The sequence below is a fragment of the Tachyglossus aculeatus genome, chromosome 16 (genome assembly GCF_015852505.1).
Source record: "Tachyglossus aculeatus isolate mTacAcu1 chromosome 16, mTacAcu1.pri, whole genome shotgun sequence".
In the NCBI taxonomy this organism is placed as follows: Eukaryota; Metazoa; Chordata; class Mammalia; order Monotremata; family Tachyglossidae; genus Tachyglossus; species Tachyglossus aculeatus.
Genome location: NC_052081.1, coordinates 26,601,108 through 26,622,407, shown reverse-complemented (window position 1 = coordinate 26,622,407; position 21,300 = coordinate 26,601,108). Strand labels below are relative to the sequence as shown.

Here is a 21,300-nt window from a genome sequence, read left to right as displayed (position 1 = left end):
TAATAATAATGACGGTATTTGTTAAGCGCTATGTGCCAAGCACCGTTGTAAACACTGGGGTAGAAACAAGGTAATCAGGTTGTCACACATAGGACTCACAATTTTAATCCCTACTTTAATGATGAGGTAACTGAGGCACAGAGAAGTGAAGTGACTTGCCCCAAGTCACACAGCTGATAAGTGTCAGAGCAGGATTAGAACCCACGACCTCTGACTCCCAAGCCCGTGCTCTTTCCACTACGCCACACTGCTGCATTTCCTTACCAGTAGCGCTCAGCTACAGGGGCTGAAGTAAATCATCAAACAATAATGACCATCTCCCAAGGTGGATGTATCATGAGATGGTAACCATAATTGGAGTATCCTGATACAAAATATCCTGTATCTTGATACCTAAAGAGCAGTTGATAATGATTCAGAGTTCCACAAATTTTTCAGTTTAGGATCTTAAATGATTTAATTCTATCCTTTCAAAAAATCATCTTCCAACTGTAACAGAGCCTAGAAAGTGCTGACAAGAGTTTGGCTCAACGTTAGTTTAAAATCCAAGCCTTTAACAATAATAATAATAATAATAATAATGATGGAATTTATTAAACGCTTACTATGTGCAAAGCACTGTTCTAACTGCTGCAGAGGTTACAAGGTAACCAAGTTGTCCCACGTGGGGCTCACAGTCTTAATCCCCATTTTACTGATGAGGTAACTGAGGCACAGAGAAGTGAAGTGACTTGCCCAAAGTCAAACAGCTGACAGTTGGCAGAGCCGGGATTTGAACCCGTGACCTCTGACTCCAAAGCCCGTGATCTTTCCACTGAGCCATGCTGCTTCTTTAGAACTTTCCAAAGTAATGAAATCTTATCCTGAATGTTTAATAAAATTCCTCTCTTCCCGATCAACTAGAAAGAGTTAATTAAAACAATTGAAATATTCCAATAACGCACAGCCCCATCACATTTTCTTCATCCTACTTTCACTAGGGCGACTGAAGGAAAGAATGACATCTATTTATAGCCACAAGCCCTGTACAAATCACCTATTCTAAATTTAAAGGGATTAAGCTTTTTAAGGTGTCAGTGTACACGAGGTGCAGGATGTGAAACCAGAACACAGACGAGGCTTCTTCACTTGAGAGATTTGAGCAGGAAATATACGGAACATACTCAGACTGAGTCCCATATGGGTCAGGGACCGTTTCTCCTGATTACCTTGTATCAAGTGTTTAATATAGTGCGCTTCACACTTAATAAACGCTAAATGAACTCCATAATTATTATAAGGAGGGACTGGGTGGAGAAAATCAATACGAAATTAAGGAAACCTGTAAAGAAAAATGTGGGCTAGCACATGAAGTACAGTAGTAAACTGACAATTTCTCTTAGTTCTTTCAGTTAACTCTTCAGGAAAAGGAAGTTACCCCACCCCTTGCGCAGCCTCAACGTTAATCTGCCTTTATGATTTTTTTCACTCCTCCTCAGATGGGACAAGGAGCTAATCTGATAGAGCAGTGGCCTGATAAATAACAATCACTCTCCACTGTGGTTCATTTCCAGACCCAATGAGGTGCTGAAACATTTTACTTTGGCTTCAGGCATTTCATATGGCTTGTTCATTACTGCTTGTGGTACGGATCATGTCTTCCAACTCTACTGCACTGTACTCTGCCAAGCGGTTAGTACAGTGCTCTGCTCACACTGGATCCTCAAAGTATAATACTGTCTTTCATTACATACCTGAAATTTGTTAGAGATTTTTACACTCAAAAGATTAGGACTGTTTGAAAATGAGCAAACACAAAATTTACAATACTCATTTACAATAGCCTTTCTGCAGACTCTCCTCAAATTCTGTAATTTCTTTAACATTATCAATATGATTTTGCGCTATTTCAACAAGGACTATTATAGAAGATGTATCTCTGCAATAAATTAGAAAAACTACACCCATTTTTCTCTTGACCCATTAAAGTTCTTTACTGGTCACTGCATAAACTGGGTACTATCAGCTGAAAGAAATACTTTGACAAGGACTATGCAGTTTTATCTACTTTTGGTTGTGTAGTGAAATTAAATTTTACAAGAGATTAGCAATGATTCTGAGTAATCAGTATCCTTATATATGTACCCACAATGCGTTTCTAAGAGAAAAATAATGTCATAGGCTCCTAGGTCTGGAAAGGGCTGAAGTCCACTCCCTTGTCTTCTGACAAGACCACATTTAAATCAATCTAGGCAATTAAATATCAGTCCAATTACAAGAGATGAATTCAACCTCATAATTCAATTATAGTGCCAGTCACAACTGGACAATGAACTATTTCTATCCTTATAAAACTAAATTAATGTTTATTTATAGTAATTGTAGCCAATCAGTTTGAGAAGCTGTCTTAACGATGACCTTCAGAAGATCCACGGGATTCAGATTAAACTACTGCACTGACTGGGATCTGTGAAAAATTAACGAGTCTTTTGGTGTGTTTCCCGCTCTCATCATCTTTCTCTTTCCTTATTTGTCCTTCTCTTATTCCTTAATTACCCAACATTTCTTCTATTATTTCTCTCTAATTATATCTGCTTCTTTCATTTCTTCCCATTATTTCCCTGGTCTGTGGCCTTTTCCCTCCATTGCCTATGTCTTCTTCCTCCATTTTTTCTTACACCTTCCCTTTTCTTCTATCACACCTACTCCCTGACAACTATCCTCACCCAGGAACTGCTCTTAAGCATTTACAAGCAGAGACCCTTTAGCAGTGGTAATAGTAGTAGTAACAGCAGAATTAGTAGCAGTTCACGGTGCTTGGCTCTTGGCAAGTAAAGAAAAAAGCAGGAACACATTCCCTGCCCATGAGGAATCTGCATTCCAACAGGGAAAGAGGGCTCTGTAGTAGGGATGATGTGGGGGCCAGGGTGGTCCCTTCTCTCTGCTTTCTCCTCCAACAATGATCATCCAGCTCTGATTCTGCTATTGCCGTCATTAAGGCCCCAAATCTTGGTCACGTTAGTCTCCAACTTTTGCTCCTCCTTCCCGTTTCTTTGCTTTGCTTCGCTGCAGGTATCTTGCTACACTTATGGAGAAGTCATGGACAAGACATTGATATAGATTCCAGGAAGCAATTTTCCACCAAGTATTAGTGGAAAATAAAATCACCTAGTACTCTCAGAAAATACATTGGTCCGCAGACATACTTCGGTTCAATCGTTGCTGAGGAGCAACTCATAGGTATATTCAACATTCATTTCACAGATAACGTACTGAGCCACTATTCTGGTTGCAAGTGAATTGTTCACCACAGTGAATCCGATGAGGAAGAGCACTAAACTGCTTTTTTCCATGCCTGTGATGACCAGTTCCTGCCTCAGTGAAACTGATTTGTGTACCCTGGCATATACCTCTGAATGTGTATAAGTGCATGTGCATACATTACAGATGGATTGTATATGGGTGTGAATGTAGGAAAACTCCTCTATAGACCGAACAAACAGCGAGAGTGACAGGAGCAAAGAAGGCATGAAAATGGGATCATCAATCATCATCACCACCAATGGCATTTGAGCGCTTATTGTGTGCAGGATACTGTATTAAGCGCTTGAGAGAGTACAACAGAAATAGTAGACGTGTTCCCTGCCCACAGCAAGCGTACAGTCCAGAGGGATCCTTGGATGAAGGAAAAATTAGAAAAGCCACAGAAACAGGAGCAAACTGAAGACAAATGGGAGAGCATTAGAACAGTCATATAGGGTCAGTCCAAAGGGTTATCCAATCTGGCCTGTAGCTCTAACATTGGGAACATGCCATCTGGGGAAACCCTCTGATATCATTGCTTTCCCTCCTTTGAAAATAAAGGCCTAATAGTGACAATCAAATTGCCTTAACTCTTTCCTCAGAAAGCAGACATCAATTGCTCAGTGCTTTTTCCCCCATCAAACTTCTCTAATTTTTGTCCTTTCACGGACCACTCATATTATGAGTGTATCTAAATTGTCTTTAACTTATTTTCTGTCTCCATAATTTCCGGTGGAAAGGAATTCCATACGTTTTTCCACAGTTTAAGATGTGTTTCCTTTTGTTTTGAACATAACACCTTCAAGCTTCAAAGGATGCCTCTACAATTCTAATGTGAGGGATTTGATCAATAATTCTATGTTCACCTTGTACACAGCTTCAAGATTTTGTAAACTTCAAAAGGCTTCCCTTTCTCATCCTTCACTGTTCTTAACTGAAGGATACTAATCTTTTCAGATAATACTTTTGCAGAGGGTGCTCCACCCCCCCCCCCCACCCCGATCAGTTTAGTTAACCTTCTCTGTACCTTTCCCAGCTGTTACATCTTTCATAAAATGTGTTGACTAGAATTGCAGGCGGTATTCAGGTGCAGATGTACAGAGACTGAGAAACGTACAGAGAGTGGGATATGCTCAGCACTGATAGGGCAAAGAAATGGATAAAGAGGAAGGCAGAAACAAACAAAAAGAAGGGATAAATATACATAAACAAAAATTTCCCTCCTACTTGCACTGTGAGCCATACGTGGAATGGGGATTCTGTCCAACCTGATTTTCTTGTATCTATCCCAGTGCTTGGTATGGTGGTCGGCAAATAGTAAGCACTTAACAAGTACCATAATTATCATTAATTATTTCATGGATCTCAGCTGGTACAAAATGTTTGACAGCACCAAGAGTATGGGATTAATTGATAATGCTTTTAACATGCTCTGAGCTAAGGAATTAGCTATTGGACAGAATGCCTTCCAAGTTGTACTCAGAAGTACAATATCATTCGTGTTAATATAATAAGAGATTTTCGCATTTTCACTAGGCCATAATCTTAAGAGGGCAAAATATACAAACTAACTCCATGTGCAGTCTCCTTATTTAAAACATTAAGTCAAAGACCAATGAATTCTTAAATTTTCTTTGGCGAATGAAGTTTAAAAAGCCTCACAATTTCACATAAGACCATGCATTGTGAACAGCTTTAAGTAAACCAGCACAAACAACATTTCAGGCACTCAGCATACCATACAAAAAGACTATAAAAAAGAGGCTTAGAATCTAAATTTGACAAAATTCAGGTAAGCAGGAGTGTCACCAAGGGGGGAAAAAGCCCGCTAAACATAAGAAAAATAAGGTGCCCAAATATTGTTGATTTGAGGCTACCATCTCCAGAGTAACTGTGACAACAAATAAGAATGATTTGAACAAAGATGTTTTACAGACAAACTAAGAGAATTATTCAAGGAAGAGAGTAAAAATGAAAGGAAAAAAATCTCATAGGTAATGGTGAAAGAAAAATCAAGGATGTAGGCTTAAACATAAAGAGAAGGGTAAAAGATGATGAGGAAAGACGTACATGCTGAATAGAGAAGCTTGATGAAAAGGACAAAAACTTTTATATCTGAAATCAATAGGAAGCCTCTTTACCTTGAAGGAATTACTTTTATTGAAGGTAAAATACTGAGGAAAGAATTTAAAGGGCTCTTTATCTAAAACATAAAACACATCAAGAGGGATAACTGCGAAGGTCTACATTCTTGGACAAATGAAAGAACCAAAGTATGCAGGAACTTAGGTATAAAAACGCTTTATACTTGTTTTCCCTTTATGACTAACTTGCCGACTAGAAAAACTGAAAATACTTAATTCCAGTACTTCACAAAAGACTTAAAAAATAATAACAATAATTCACAACCTTATGCATAAGAGTAGTTTGTGATTTTCTGGATTACCACTTATTTGATTATAATATTTAGAATATATAAAATGTCAAAATTATAAGCAATGGGCTACAGTAAATCAATAAGTGTCAGCTTACAATAAAAGCTTTACAGACTCTAGGCCAGAGAAGTGAATGGTCATGAGGGGAGAAAAGAGAGGAGGTAAGCTTCTGGAGGGCAGGAACCATGTCACCAAATTCTACTGTGCTCTCCCAAGTGCTTAGTACAGTCCTCTGCTTAGTTAAGCGTTCAATAAATATTACCAAATACATGATTGAGAGGTGGCAATTTCTCCCCCACCCACCACGCTTCAGACATACCCCTCCTACTTCTATATTTTTAATAATACAATACAGTGCTTAGTAGAGTGCTCTGCACAGAGTAAGCATTCAAAAAATGCAACTGATTAATAATATAAGCAGAATTACCAAGTTTCCAACTTCATCAATGCCTTCATTCATTCAATTTTAGTTTACTGAATTATGACTTAGGTTGCTAACAACTTTTAGGGCTATGTTTAGTGTGGTCTACACCAATTCTACTATACCCTCCCAAGTGCTTAGTAAAGTGTTCTGCACATAAGTCGTCAATAAATACTATTGACTGATTGATTACGAATGTAGTCTGGGACATTCATCCATTCATTCAATAGTATTTGCCGAGCACTTACTGTGTGCAGAGCACTGGGCTACGTGCTTGCTCTGTACTAAGAACAGCTCAGACCTGGTAGCCAAAAGACCTGGATTCTAATCCTGACTCTCCCAGTTACCTACTATGTGACCTGGGCAAGTCACTTAAAATGTGCATGGACCTTGAGGCCTGCTCTCCCTCTTATGCTGTGAGTTCCATGCGAGACCTAAAAAATTGAACACCAGTGCTTAATAAAAGTGCTTAATAAATAGAATAATAATAAATGTATAAATGGTCCGGCCAGAGTTTAGATTTGCCAATGCTAGTTTTATTTTATTGTTGCTGGGCTGGGTTATTTGCTGGGTTGCAGGGCTAAGTTAGATATAATGACCTCGGAAACTTTAATCGAGAAAATATTTCCCATTACATTCCATCTTGGATGAGTTTTTAGCATTTAACATATGGACTTCAGACGTCTTTATTATTCTCATGTTTTCACTTCTTTCTTTGTAAGGTTTTCTTCTTTTACCCAGTTCCCAACCCTAAAACACTCAAACTGCTCAGAATTTCCAATTGCTTCTATAGTTTTCTCACTAATTGTATCCACTCCCACAGGAGACCTTTGTTGTTGTGAAACTTTCTTCAAGTTTTTTCCCTTCTAACAGAGCAATTCAAAAAGTGCCATTCTTAAACCTAAGATACCTCCTCCTTCCAATATTCTTTCACAACAAGTTCAAAGGGACAGAAGGGAAAACCTCTTTAAAATAATAGCTTTGAAGCAGTACCAGCCCTCACATCCTTATTATCCTTTATCCAACTAGCTCTTGTTCCGCCCCTCTCCCCCAAGTCAATGGCAAACCATTCTATTTTCCTTCTGAGTGAGCTACTTGCATTGCTAAACCATTCTGTCTCTGGCTTCCACACAGGCCATTTCTGGTTTCATAAATTTAATCTATCACGCAAAAGGCCCGCCCAATACACCCAATTTACCCAATTTATTTTGATTTCGATATAAAACTGGCATCGTCCATTTGACAACTGCACCCTTTCTATTTTCTTCATTTTGCATGTGTTCTTGAAGTGAGACAGCAATAAAATCACTCACTGCTCCTTGAGAAACAGCAATCTTGTCTCCCTCAGGAGGGGCTGTCTGTATAACAATCCCCTAGATCAGTGATCAGTCACTCAAAGGATCGCCAAGGTATAGTCTTCCACTGCACGCATCTGCACAATGTATTATACATACAATGCTGTTACAGAATTAAGAAATGTTCCTCCAGGAGTACATATTTCAAATATGAGCTCCATATGGGACAGGGACTGTGCCCAACCTGATTATCTTGTATAATCTAACACAGGGCTTAGTACAGTGCTTGGCACGCAGTCAGGGCTTAACAAGTACCATCATCATCATTATTGTTATTATTATTGGGTTAAGGCATGTTGAGATGTCAGAAGAAACAGTTGTACGTGATGGGAGTACTATAAACTGAGTATACTTTATGGGGTTCATAGAAAATGTAACCCCATATTATACAAAGACTGAGCAAATGGATTGAGTCATATTTTGGTAGCAAATGGAGAGCAAATGTTGTACTACACTCTCCCGAGTGCTTAGTACAGTGTTCTGCACATATTAAGCGCTTGATAAATTCCACTGATGATGATGATTTTGAAATGCCACTGAGTTGAAGGCAGAAGGAAGACAGACAGACAGTAAAAGTTTGAAAATCTGTCCTCTTGATTTGTGCATCTCCTAGATGCCTCTTCTCACATACCACAAGTCAAGGAACATCATGATTGGGGAAGATCGGGTCAGATGAAACGGAGGTGAGGGGTCTGAAAATGAGTAAATATGGGGGATGAGGCCACATAGAGAAAGAGGGCAGGCCCCCCCACCCATTCCTAGCCCCCTGCCTGGGTGAAGACTACATATGTTCAATCATACAAAGTCATACACCCTCAAAGAATTTACCTTCTACACGCAGCATTTGATCATAATATAACAACCTGTTCGCTTTAACTATTAGGTACTTCATGTGTTATCTCATGTCCAGTGCTTAAGAGCTCGTTAATTACCTAAACTATATCTCTATAGGTCTTGTTAATTACCCGTCTCCTGTCTCAGAGGACCTTGTTAATAACTTGTACAGTCGCTCTAAAGAGGTCCTAACAACACATTAAAATTAAAGATGCTTTTCTTTTAGCACCTGTCAAGTGCTGTAAATTGAGAAATTTTCACATTGGTTTATTAACCTACAGTAGTTTTTGTAGGGATTTTTGTTTTTTCTTTCTTAAAGCAAAATGCGTAACAGAGGTTTGCCTATTTTAGAGTAGAACTTTTTTTTCAATTTTGAAGAACATAAATATCAATTTGCATTAGTGAGCTCTCAAAAAGGTGGTATGGTTGGTGTCTGTGTGCAAATTAACCCCTAGGGAGATGCACCAATTAATGGAGAGTCATTATTTTGGGATGACAAAGTGTAAAAGTTTCAAGAAGTGCCTGGGGAGATTCGTGTAAAGTTCTGGTTATTATTTAGGGAGTTAATCACATACCACATTTATTTTCCAAGCCACTCTTTCATTGATTACATTCTGTAAATCCCAGGGCACTAATGGATTAATGGATTTAAATTCTCTGATTTTTTAAAAATGAGATTTCAATATTAAATAAGTGCTTTGCTAGATGTGTTTTTAGGAACCAATCTCACAGAATCAGGTTAAATCATTCATCATACATGCTTCAGCAGGTGTGAGAAAGTGCAGTCATCCTATCTTTAAAAAAATCAAAGCAATATTTCATTAGGTTTTATAATAGTGGCATGAGAAAGGCTTAGAGATGCCATTTCCTTGAAATAAGTAATCAAGTTGGTAAGGACTTTGGCCTTTGGGTTTCCTAAAAAGTGAATCAATGCTAAATAATCTCAATTCGTAGCAATCTGAGCCAGATTAACAATCCTCTATAGACATGAACCCCAAGTACTTCATGAGATTTGTGTGCATTAGTTTCTACAGGTACCCTTCACTTATGCTATTTAATCAATCAATCAACTTTGAGTGCTCACTGGGTGAGGAACACTTTTCTAAGCACCTGGGAGAGTACTATGATAGAATTGGTAAACCCGTTGAATTCCGTAACCTTTTAGCTCTCATCCTCTTGCATAAGTAACCTGCCTAGGACACACAAGTTTCCCTTGGAAGTTGGAGGAAATAAACTGTATAAATTCTTTCACCTAACATTATCCTGGACATTAATCTTTTAAAAATCTACAAAACTCTGTGGCCATTGAGGAAAGGAGGCAAAGAATGTGAAGGGGAATGAAAGGTAAAAGAAAACGATAAGCGGTGACTTTTTCACAGAAGTACCCTAAAACTTGGAACAGCAAAGCCATAGCCGATTAATAATGTTCAGCCCGCACTTCATTCTTAGGCCCACGTATCCATGCTTGTCTCCAGGCCAGGTGACAGCTCCCCAGCGAGAGGGAAGGAAGCAGCAGGGAGAGAAGGAACGGATACATCCAGGAGCTGTGCATAATTCATTCATTCAATCGTATTTATTGAGCGCTTGCTATTTGCAGAGCACTGTACTAAGCGCTTGACTGCATTAAGCGCTTGAATCAGCAGTGACACTTCCAGATGGAGCTCAAGGAATGGATTGCAGCTAAAGTCACCACTGTGGGATTTCTGTATCCTTCTCCTTGCCGTCAATTAAAAAAAATTTTTAAGTTGTTTACGTTTCACCTCTATTCCTTCGCAAAAGTGGACAAAACTTGCTGAGTGAAGAGAGTCTAAGAACCGTGAGGGTGATAATACCTGTGGTATTGTGGTAATTGTTAAGCGCTTACTATGTGCTAGGCACTGTACTAAGCACTGGGGTACATACATGGTAATTGGCTTGGACACAGTCCCTTGCCCCACACAGGGCTCACATTCTTAATCCCCATTTTCCAGATGAAGTCACTGAGCCCCAGAGAAGTGAAGCAACTTGCCCAAAGTCATACAGCAGACACTGTGTCTCACTGTGTATATCATCAGACTAGTCGATCGCATTTATTTAGCGCTTACTGTGTGCAAAGCACTGTAGCAAGCGCTTGGGAGAGTACAAGAGAACGATAAACAGACACGTTCCCTGTCCACGAGCCAGATTACCAGCAAAATCATTACTAACCCAGCCACAGGTTAGGATAAAGAGGTTAGAACAGTCACTGGCATCTTCAGAGAGCAAGTGCAGATCAGGTGGAACTTTGGCCAATCAGTAGCTATTGCTGAAGGGACAAATCCCGTGGCAAATATCAAGTCAGCACTCGATCTTATCTGTAAGTTCTGCCAAGAGGACCGATGACAAAAATCACTACAATCCAGTTCTTCCAACATTAGCACTGCACTCAGCACTGAAGTGGTTACTGAAGAACATGATTTAAAGACTCATTTCTTCAGGCTCACAAATTTTGAGTTCCTTATAGGCGGGGAACATGTCTGCTAATTCTGTTGTTCTCTCTCTCCCAAGCGCTTAGGACAGTGCTCTGTGCACATTAAGAGCTCAAGACCACTGAATGATTAATCCTTGATTAATGGTTAGAATGTCACCCAACTTCTCCCTTCTCCTTACTTCCTAGGAGCTAAGTACCTGACCTCCCTCAATCCTAATAAAATCATCATTTCACCTACCCTTTTCATAGAAAGATGAGCTGAGAGTCACTCACAGACAAAAATGAATATAAATACTTAACCTACAGAAGAAAGCTATGCTCAGTCTTACACATGATTTCAATTTACCAAATACTCTATTGCAAAATAATAAAATGTACCTGCGAGATGGCATCACGTTTGTAGTCCTGAAGTTTGCTGAAAACGGATTAGTGGAATCATAATCAAAATAGTCCTGGCGATTTTCACCAAATGCATTAGGTGATTTCAAGTCACAGGAGCTGTCTGATCCCCAGTTGCTGAGTTTATCAGACCTCCTGTTATCTTTTTTCCCAGTCACTCTTTCAAAAAGGCTAACTTTCTCTCTCCTTTCTTTTTTAGTTTCTTTTCGGGTTTCTGATTTGGAAAATAAATTCAGGCTGCTATCCCAGGATTCACTGCTTTCTTCAAATGGGTTTTTCTTTCTTGGCAGTGTGGCGAATTTTTGGGGTAATGAAGCAGTCACATTTGTAAATGGATCATTTTGGGCTACCAAAGAAGATTCACCTTCATCAACTCTGCTGTCGGGCTGATTCATTTTAGAAGTATCAGCACTTAAGGTTCTTCTGTGTGGTGATTTGAGATTTCCTGCAAGTTGCAATTGAAACAAAGTCAAAAAGGTATCATAATGTCCTATTGATACATTAAATGCACCCACTAGTTCTGCTATTAGAAGTCAGTTAATTCTTATTTTGAGACCACTTAACCGTGCTCTGCACGCATTAAGTGCTGCAGTAAATACTACTTACTACTAAAATTTAAACACAAACCATTCATTTCAAAAGCAAAGAATTGGTGGCCTAAGTATACAGCACAATAAAAGTATCAACCTACCCTAATAATATAAACAATGTCAGAACTAGTATCATTTTGGGGGATGAGAAAATGGTGAACTAGTTTGAGGATACACAACTTTTTTATTTAATACTTACTTTGGATACAGAAGCCTAATTTTAAGAATTTCTAACCAAACTCTAATAATCATGAAATGCCATAAAGGAACATATATAAAAGGGTACAGAGTGCAACAGAAATAACACCGGAGAGAGAACAAATGCTTTACAAAAACACAACTGGAATGATAAAGGCTGAGAAAAAAATATGCAATTTTCAAAGTTGGCAAGAGTTCACCAAATCACAAATATCAGAATTAGGAAGGATCCACTAAAGCTTGGCGGCAATAGGGAACAAATTCACTATTAAAGGAAACTGGACAGGTAGAAAATATCAACGGGCTTTAACATTTACCTAGATTCATGTTGGATATAATCCATAACGGATCATCAGAGGTCAAAGTTGGCATGTTAGAAAGCTCAAGAAGGGATCATGTTGAATTATTAGAGGAAAAACCTGGGGCTGTTGGGAGGTACATTAACAATGAAACTGGATGATCAAGGAGGGATATCCAAAAATTCTTTGGTGCCACTGTCCGAGGCAGAACACTGGATGGAAACATTTGGCCTGACCTAATATAGAAGTTCTCATGCCTTTAACTTGGATTTCAAGAGACAATAAACATCAGACTGCTTACAGAGAGATGCAAAATGATTGAGAAATAATCACTCAACTTTGATAGAGGGAAAATATTTCAGTGGACATTTTTTAAAATATTCTCATTTATTTAGCATTTAACCTAGATAAACCAGACAACCCAGACTGCTCCAACTGAAGGATGATTAATGGAAAAATACAGCAACAAACATTCCACTTACCGTTTTCTTCAACAGAACCAAACGACTCTAACTGGCGCCTAAAAAGGAGTGTATGGCTAATGGCACCAGACTTCAATTTTTCTGCAGACGCATGAGACCCAGTTAAATCAGACATAGAGTGAGCTGAAGAAAGACGCTGGGGTACCAAAAGGAATGGCTTTTTTGGCTTGGATTTCATCTGTATTTCGCTACTTGAAAGTTCAGGGTTGGCATCAGGTATGTGAGTGCTCGGAATGATTGCCGAAGATGTATCGGAAAATGTCCCATCATTCTTTCTCCCTTTCATTTTATCCTTCAGCTTGGCAAAAGGTGATCTTGTTTTGTCTTTCATGGATAAGTCAAACATACTTGCTGTCATATTGTTCCTCATAAACTGGATATTGATTTTTATTTCCCCTCTGTCTTTGGCTCTTTTGCCTTGTTTCGATTCCAAACTAAACCACCTTAAAAGAGAAAGAACAAAAAAACCCAACGTTTAAGATGAGATACTCCACCATATTATAATTTGCATTCTATCTGGAAGACTTAAGCAATACTTAAACCAAAAAAAGGCCACAAAATTAGATGTTTATCTTTTTATTAAGTGAAAATATGTATTTCTTTAAATACCGGTAGACTGGTGGATTAGGAACTGCAGGATGATCTTCCCATCAGCTTGCTTATAGATCTTTTTGGACCCCAAGTCTCCTATGCAGCAGCTAGAAAAGGCAGGACTTTTTTTTAATGGTATTTGTTAAGCGCTTATTATGTGCCAGGCACTATGCTAGGTGCTAGGCACTGGGTGAGTTAACAAGATAATCGGGTTAGACACAATCTTGGTCCCACAAAAGCCTCACAGTCTTAATCCCCATTTTACAGGTGAGGTAATGAAGGCACAGAGAAGTTAAGTGACTTGTCCAAAGTCACAAAGCAGACACGGACATGGCTCCAAGTAGTATTTTGCTCATCATTTTAGGGGTCTTTTCTCCCCGCTAAAAACCCCATCTGGGCAGGGATTGTGTCTACCAACTCCGTTGCAATGTACATACACACATTATGCATTACATACATACATTATACATACATACTCAATACATTATACATATTATACGTAGAGAAGCAGTGTGGCTTAGTTGAAAGACCATGGGCTTGGGAGTCAGAGGTTGTGGGTTCTAATCCCAGCTCGGCCACTAGTCAGTTGTGACTTTGGGCAAGTCACTTCCCTTCTCTGTGCCTCAGTTACCTCATCTGTAAAATGGGGATTAAGACTGTGAGCCCCACATGAGACAACCTGATTATCTTGTACCTATCCCAGTGCTTAGAACAGTGTTTGGCACCCAGTAAGCGTTTAATCAATCAATCAATCAATCAATCGTATTTATTGAGCGCTTACTATGTGCAGAGCACTGTACTAAGCGCTTGGGAAGTACAAATTGGCATCACATAGAGACAATCCCTACCCAACAGTGGGCTCACAGTCTAAAAGGGGGAGACAGAGAACTGAACCAAACATACCAACAAAATAAAATAAGTAGAAATACTTATGGTTTAAGAAATACCATCATTATTTATTATACATTCCTAAGCCCTTAGTACACACAATAGCTCAACAAATAAACAGCGTGGGGAAGCAGCGTGGCTCAGTGGAAAGAGCACGGGCTTTGGAGTCAGAGTTCATGGGTTCGAATCCCAGCTCCGCCAACTGTCAGCTGTGTGACTTTGGACAAGTCACTTAACTTCTCTGGGCCACAGTTACCTCACCTGTAAAATGGGGATTAAGATTGTGAGCCCACCGTGGGACAACCTGATCGCCTTGTAACCTCCCCAGCGCTTAGAACAGTGCTTTGCACATAGTAAGTGCTTAATAAATGCCATTATTATTATGATTGTTATAAATACCATCGGTTGATTGATATGAGGGTGTATCGTCACATACACTCAAATTCAGGCAGGTACAGCAGGCTTGTAAGAGTTTTGAACTCGGACTAAAATCAATCAATAACATTTATTGAGCAGCTCCTTTGTGCAGAACACTAAATTAAGCACTTGGGAAAGTAAACCAGGTGTGTGAGGCATAATCCATGGCCCTTTCCCACCCCACAACTCCCACCAAGCCTTTCTAATGGAGGAGACAGACACAATTTCCAAACAGGAGGAAGGAATACTGAAGTGGCAGGGTATGCAAATCAGAATGCACCAAAGTGCAACAGGAGACTGAGTGGAAAAACTGCTGAGCTGAGAGTTGGCAGGATGTAACTGGGGGAGAAGAAAAATTAATTGGGCAAAGCTTACTGGTGGAGGTGGGGCTGCAGAAGGGGTTTGAAAACGGGGAGAGGAGATGTCTGGCAAGTTTGAATGGGGAAGGAGTTCTGGATAGGAGAAAGAACATGAGCCAGGAATCAGAGGCTGAAGAGTCGGCAATAAAGCACTTAAGTAAGAAAGTTTGGGAGGTTTAGAGGCTACATGCTAGGGTGCATTAAGAGAAGAGTGGTTGGGAAGTAGGGACAGCTGATAGAGTTCTTTAAAATTCAATGGCCAGGTGTTTCTGCTAGATGCAGAGGAGAAAAGTGATGGTTTCTGATGAGAAGACATATGTACAGAATGATGATTGGCAATTCAATTCAATCATATTTACTGAGTGCTTACTGTGCGCAAAGCACTGTAGTAAGAGCTTGGGAAGTACAAGTTGGCGATGTATACAGACGGTCCCTACCCAACAACGGGCTCACAGTCTAGAAGGGGGAGACAGACAACAAAACAAAACATGTGGACAGGTGTCAAGTCTTCAGAATAAATAGAATTAAAGCTAAACGCACACCAGTGAAATGTAAATTCGTGAGGAGAGATGCTGGAGACCTGTGAGGAGGCTGACACAGTAGTCCAGCCAGGGTATGGCAAGAGCCTGTACTACAGATGTGGCCACTTAATGGAAAGAAAACGCTGTGGGAGGAAAGAACAGCAAGCTTCACCACAAGATGAATGTTACTGTTGAAGTAGAGCAAGGAGTCAAGGACAATGCCAGGACTGTAGGCTTCAGAGGCAAGGACGATGGCGGTAGTGTCAACAGTGATGGGAAAGTTGGGTGGAAGAGAAGATTTTGGAGAAGAGACTTGTTTAAATTAATGTCTGTCTCCCTCTTTAATCAATTGTATTTAGACTGCTAAGACTCTAGACTGTTATGGGCAGGGAACATGCCTACCAACTCCGTTATATTGTACTCTCCCAAGCACTTCGTACAGTGCTCAATAAATATGATTGACAGTTCATCAAGTTCAGCTTGAGGTGTTGATGGGGCTGGGGGTGGAGGGAGGGAAATGAAATTACACTCAGGGAGAGAGGATGGGACCTCCTCCTAGAGGAGAGAGGTGAAGTTATAGAACCTGATGAGCTCCTCGAAGGAGTATTAAGTGAGAAGAGTTGGGGAACTAGAACAGAGCCTTGAGGGATATTCCAGTAAGGGGGGAAAGGCAGAAAGGGAGCCAATAATAATAATGATGGCATTTGTTAAGCGCTTACTATATGCCAAGCACTGTTCTAATGAAAAAGAGATGCCTAAAGAATGGGGCGAAAGCCCGGAGAGACCTCTGTTGGCAAAACCAAGATTAGATAGTTATAGCTAAGAAGTTACAGTGCTTCCAGTAAAGGGAGTGGCAAATAAATACCTTCCGAAAAGAAGTACTCCAGGCAGAAAAAATCACTATGTACAGGGTACTGTTCAGTTGGCGTACACATTTTAATTTAGGCAAATACCCCACACAAAATATTTTCTGATGAATTGAAACTTTCCAGCTAATGACAATGTCACTACATAAACGCTCAATACAAGCTATAGATGGTGACTATTAATTGCCTTGAAAATGCTAAAAAAAACAACCTGGCAATCAAATAAAAATGTCATTCAATCAGGAAATTTTCATATACACTTTACATTTTAGTGGTCAGTCATTCAATGCTCTGTGCAGAGGATTGCACTAAGCACTTGGAAGAGTACAGCAGAATTAGTAAACATGATGACGATGCTGGTATTTAGTGCTTACTATGACCCTTGTCTTCAAGGACCTTATCATCTAACAGGGAAAACAAATACTAAAATAAATTATAAAGGAAGAAATGATAGAGTATAAAGATCTAGGGTGAGGGAATGAGAGATTAACCAGGGAAGCAGTGTGGCCTAGTGAATAGAGTATGGCCCTGTAAATCAGAATGATGTGGGTTCTAATCCCAGCTCCGTCACTTGTCTGCTGTGCGACCTTGGGCAAATCATTTAACTTCCCCGTGCCTCTGTTTCCCATTCTGTAAAATGAGGATTAATGCTGCCCTATTGGGACACAGAGTGTGTCCAAACTGATCATCTTGTACCTAGCCCAGCACTTAGTACAATGCCTGGCATATAGACGGTGCTTAAAAAAAAGGGGAAAGCCTGCTAGAAGAGGTATGACAAGAGTTTTGAAAATGGGACAGACAATGGCCTGTCAGAAGTACAAATGTTAATGGAAGGGAGGTCCAGGCAGAAGAAAGGATAGGAGCAAGAGATAAATGGTGGGAGAGATGACACCGAGGCATAGTGAGGAAGAATTTCTTGAGGAATGAAGTGAACAATCTGGGTAGTGGGAGAAGAGAAAGAATAATTAGGGGGGAGAGGGAGTGCATTAAAGCTGGTGGTCAGGAGTTCTGCTTGATGTGAAGAGGATAACTAAATAAATAATGATGGCATTTGTCACGCACTTACTATGTGCAAAGCGCTGTTCTAAGCGCTGGGGAGGATACAAGGTGATCAGGTTGTCCCACGTGGGGCTCACAGCCTTAATCCCCATTTTACAGGTGAGGTAACGGAGGTCCAGAGAAGTTAAGTGACTTGCCCAAAGTCACACAGCTGACAATTGGCGGAGCCGGGATTTGAACCCATGACCAAGAGGAACTGGACAATCACTGGGGGTTTCTGAAGGCGGGGAACGTGTGCAGAGTGAGATCTTGGCGATTTTAGAAAAATGAAAATATGGACTGAAGAGGGAATTCTGAAAGCTCCTCATGGGCAAGGATTGCATCTATCAGCTCTGTTGTACCTTCCCAAGCACTTTAACATAGTGCTCTGACCACAGTAAGTGCTTAATAAATGTCACTGATTGGAGAGCCTGGAGGCAGGGAGTTCAGCAAGAAAGCTGATGCAATAGTTAAGCCGGGATATAAGTACTTAGACTAGTCTACCGGGAGTTAAGGCGGAAAAGAAGGGGTTGACTCTAGAAATGTTGTGGAGGAAGAACCAACAAGATTAATGGGGGTTGAAAGAGAGGAAGGAACAGGATAATGCAAAGGTTATGGGCACGAGAGATGAGGATGATGATATTGTTATATTTGTACAAGCATATATTTATGTACATACATGAGCATTTCTCCTTTGTATTCCAAGAAGCCACTACTGATGGTGAAGCTTTTTGTTTTGTTAAGCGCTTAATATGTGCCAGATACTGTACTAAGTGCTGGGGGTTGATACAAGCTATCCCACATGGGGCTCACAGTCCTAATCAGCATTCTACAGATGAGGCAATTGATGCACAGAGAAGGTAAGTAACTTGCTCAAGGACACACAGCAGACATGTGGCAGAACCAGGATCAGAACCCAGGTCCTCCTGACTCCCAGGGCTCATGTTCCATCCACTAGGACAGGCTGCTTCTTCGGTTCACCTATGACTACGAGAAGCCGCAGGGCTTAGTGGACAGAGCACAGGTTTGGGAATCAGAAGAACCTGGGTTCTAATCCAAGCTCTGCCACTTACCTGCTGTGTGACCTTGGGCAAGTCACTTCAGTTCTCTGTGCCTTAGTGCTCTCATCTATCAAATAGGGATTAATACTGTGAGCCCCATGAGGGACATGGATTGTGTCCAACCTGATTAGCTTGTATCCACCCCAGTGCTTAGTACAGTGCCTGGCACATAGGAAGCGCTTCACCAATATCATTAACCAAAAAAAAACACACAATAAAATGTGACTGAAAACAATAAAGCAGGACTCACAGTCCCAGCCACATTGTGTACACAAAATGGCTGTCCCTCGTTGTGTAGCCAGGACTAATATTGGCAGTGTCTGGCGTGTTTTGTCTTTTGACTCCTTGCCCCTTACGAAGCATTTACTAGAAGAGAATCACTCCTTTCTTGATAACAGTGTGCCATGCTGATCTACCCTCACAGACTGACTCCCAGTTTCCATCTGGGATGCAGCACTGCCTGAGGTTTTGTTTTACTGTGCCAATAAAATATTTCCCCTAACTTCCTTGCCTTTGGTTTCCCAACTGTACTGTCAACTGTGATGGGAATGTTAGATGGAGGGGAGGATCTGGGAGGGAAGAGGGAGAATTCTGTTTTGGACACATTGAGCTTGAGGTGTCATTAATAATAATAATAATAATGGTATTTGTGAAGTGCTTACTATGGGCCAAGCACTGTTCTAAGCACTGGGATAGACACAAGGTAATTAGGATGACCCACGTGGGGCTCACAGACTTAATTCCTATTTTACAGAGGTGTACAGAAGTGAAGTGACTTGCCCAAGGTCACACAGCAGACAAGTGGCAGAGCCAGGATTAGAAGCCATGACCTCTACTCCCAAGCCCATGCTCTTGCTGCTAGACCATGCTGCTTCCCAATAGGACATCCACGTCCGTCAATCATATTTACTGAGCACTTAACTGTGTGCAGAGCACTGTACTAAACACTTGAGAGAGTACGCTATAACAATATAATGGACACATTCCTGCCCACAACGAGCTTACAGCTTAGAGAACCTGGAGGCAAGGAAGAAATGCAAAATCGAAGAGAAGGCCAGAGGTCTGGAATTCAGAGCTAGATGTTGGGAGTCATCCAAGTAGAGATAATAATGATAATAATAATGATAATAGCATTTAATAAGCGCTTACTATGTGCAAAGCACTGTTCTAAGAGCTGGGGAGGTTACAAGGTGATCAGGTTGTCCCACGTGGGGCTCACAGTCTTAATCCCCATTTTACAGATGAGGTAACTGAGGCCCAGAGAAGTTAGTGACTTGCCCAAAGTCACACAGCTGACATTTGGCAGAGCCGGGATTTGAACCCATGACCTCTGACGCCATTCATTCATTCAATCGTATTTATTGAGCACTTACTGTGTGCAGAGCACTGTACTAAGCGCTTGGGAAGTACAAGTTGGCAACATATAGAGATGGTCCTTACCCAACAGTGGGCTCACAGTCTAGAAGGGGGAGACAGAGAACAAAACAAAACATATTAACAAAATAAAATAAATAGAATAAATATGTACAAATAAAATAGAGTAATAAATACATACAAACATATATGCATATATACAGGTGTTGTGGGGAGGGGAAGGAGGTAAGGCGGGGGGATGGAGGGGGGAGGAGGGGGAGAGGAAGGAGGGGGCTCAGTCTGGGAAGGCCTCCTGGAGGAGGTGAGCTCTCAGTAGGGCCTTGAAGGGAGGAAGAGAGCTAGCTTGGCAGATGTGCAGAGGGAGGGCATTCCAGGCCAGGGGGATGACGTGGGCCGGGGGTCGACGGCGGGACAGGCGAGAACGAAGTACGGTGAGGAGATTAGCGGCAGAGGAGTGGAGGGTGCGGGGTGGGCTGTAGAAGGAGAGAAGGGAGGTGAGGTAGGAGGGGGCGAGGTGATGGGGAGCCTCGAAGCCGAGGGTGAGGAGTTTCTGTCTGATGCGTAGGTTGATTGGTAGCCACTAGAGATTTTTGAAGCCAAAGCCCGTGCTCCTTCCACAGAGCCACGCTGCTTCTCTAGAGTTGATAGTTGAAGCCTTAGGAGTGGATACGCTCCCCAAGTGAGTGTGAGTGTCACAGTTAAGAAGTAGGAAGCAAAGGAAGAGCAGGAGAGAGAAGGTATTAGCCAGAAAGGTAAGAGGAGAACCAGGAGGGGATTGTTTCAAAAATCAAGACCCCGAGAGGGAATGACCTAAGGTGCCAAAAGCAGCCAAGAGGTGAAAGAGGATTGGGACAGAGTAGACAGAATCCATTAGCTCTGGCAAGAAGGAGGTTCGCTAAGTGACCTTGAAGAGAGTGGTCTCAAGGGAGTGAAGGAGGTGAAAACTGAATTTTCAAGGGCCAAGAAGGGTAGACAATTGCTTCTGTGCTTTGGCATATGATATTGGGTTGTTCTACAATATGACATTACAAATAGAACAATTTAAATGTTGAGAGACCTTCTCTTGCACCGGTTTAAAGCGACTTTGAAAATTCTAATCGGTGACAGCTAATATGCTTCTTAAAGATGATCACTGTCACCAAAGGCCTAAGTACTTTTTTTGGATGGTTTAAATACCTTAAGGAGAAAAATCAGCATTACATTTTTAGGGTCCCAACTGCAAAGAAGAAAAACCAGGAAAGGACTTGGTCAAGGGAACCAATTCGCCACAAACAGAAGACAAATCCTTCAACACCACACTTGTTTCCTTAATGAGTTCACTTAACTCTTACTCCCTCAAAAGAATTATTTTGGTAACCTTGGAGACCAGTTATGTTTTTAGTAATAATGAAATTCCCACATGCTGCATCTCATATTATGGTGATATGAAAAATAGGCTCAA

General features: G+C 40.8%; 1 protein-coding gene across 4 annotated transcripts in view; it reads right to left on the bottom strand.

The window, feature by feature from the left end:
* RAB11FIP2 (RAB11 family interacting protein 2) overlaps positions 1-21,300 on the bottom strand; it is a 54,478-nt gene that overhangs the window by 24,050 nt on the left and 9,128 nt on the right. For all 4 annotated transcript variants that reach the window (XM_038757710.1, XM_038757712.1, XM_038757709.1 and 1 more), the window contains 2 exons: positions 12,745-13,187; positions 11,155-11,620 (listed from right to left, as the gene is read on the bottom strand). In XM_038757710.1, coding sequence (XP_038613638.1) covers positions 11,155-11,620; positions 12,745-13,187 — 909 coding nt within the window. The remainder of the gene's footprint in view (positions 1-11,154; positions 11,621-12,744; positions 13,188-21,300) is intronic.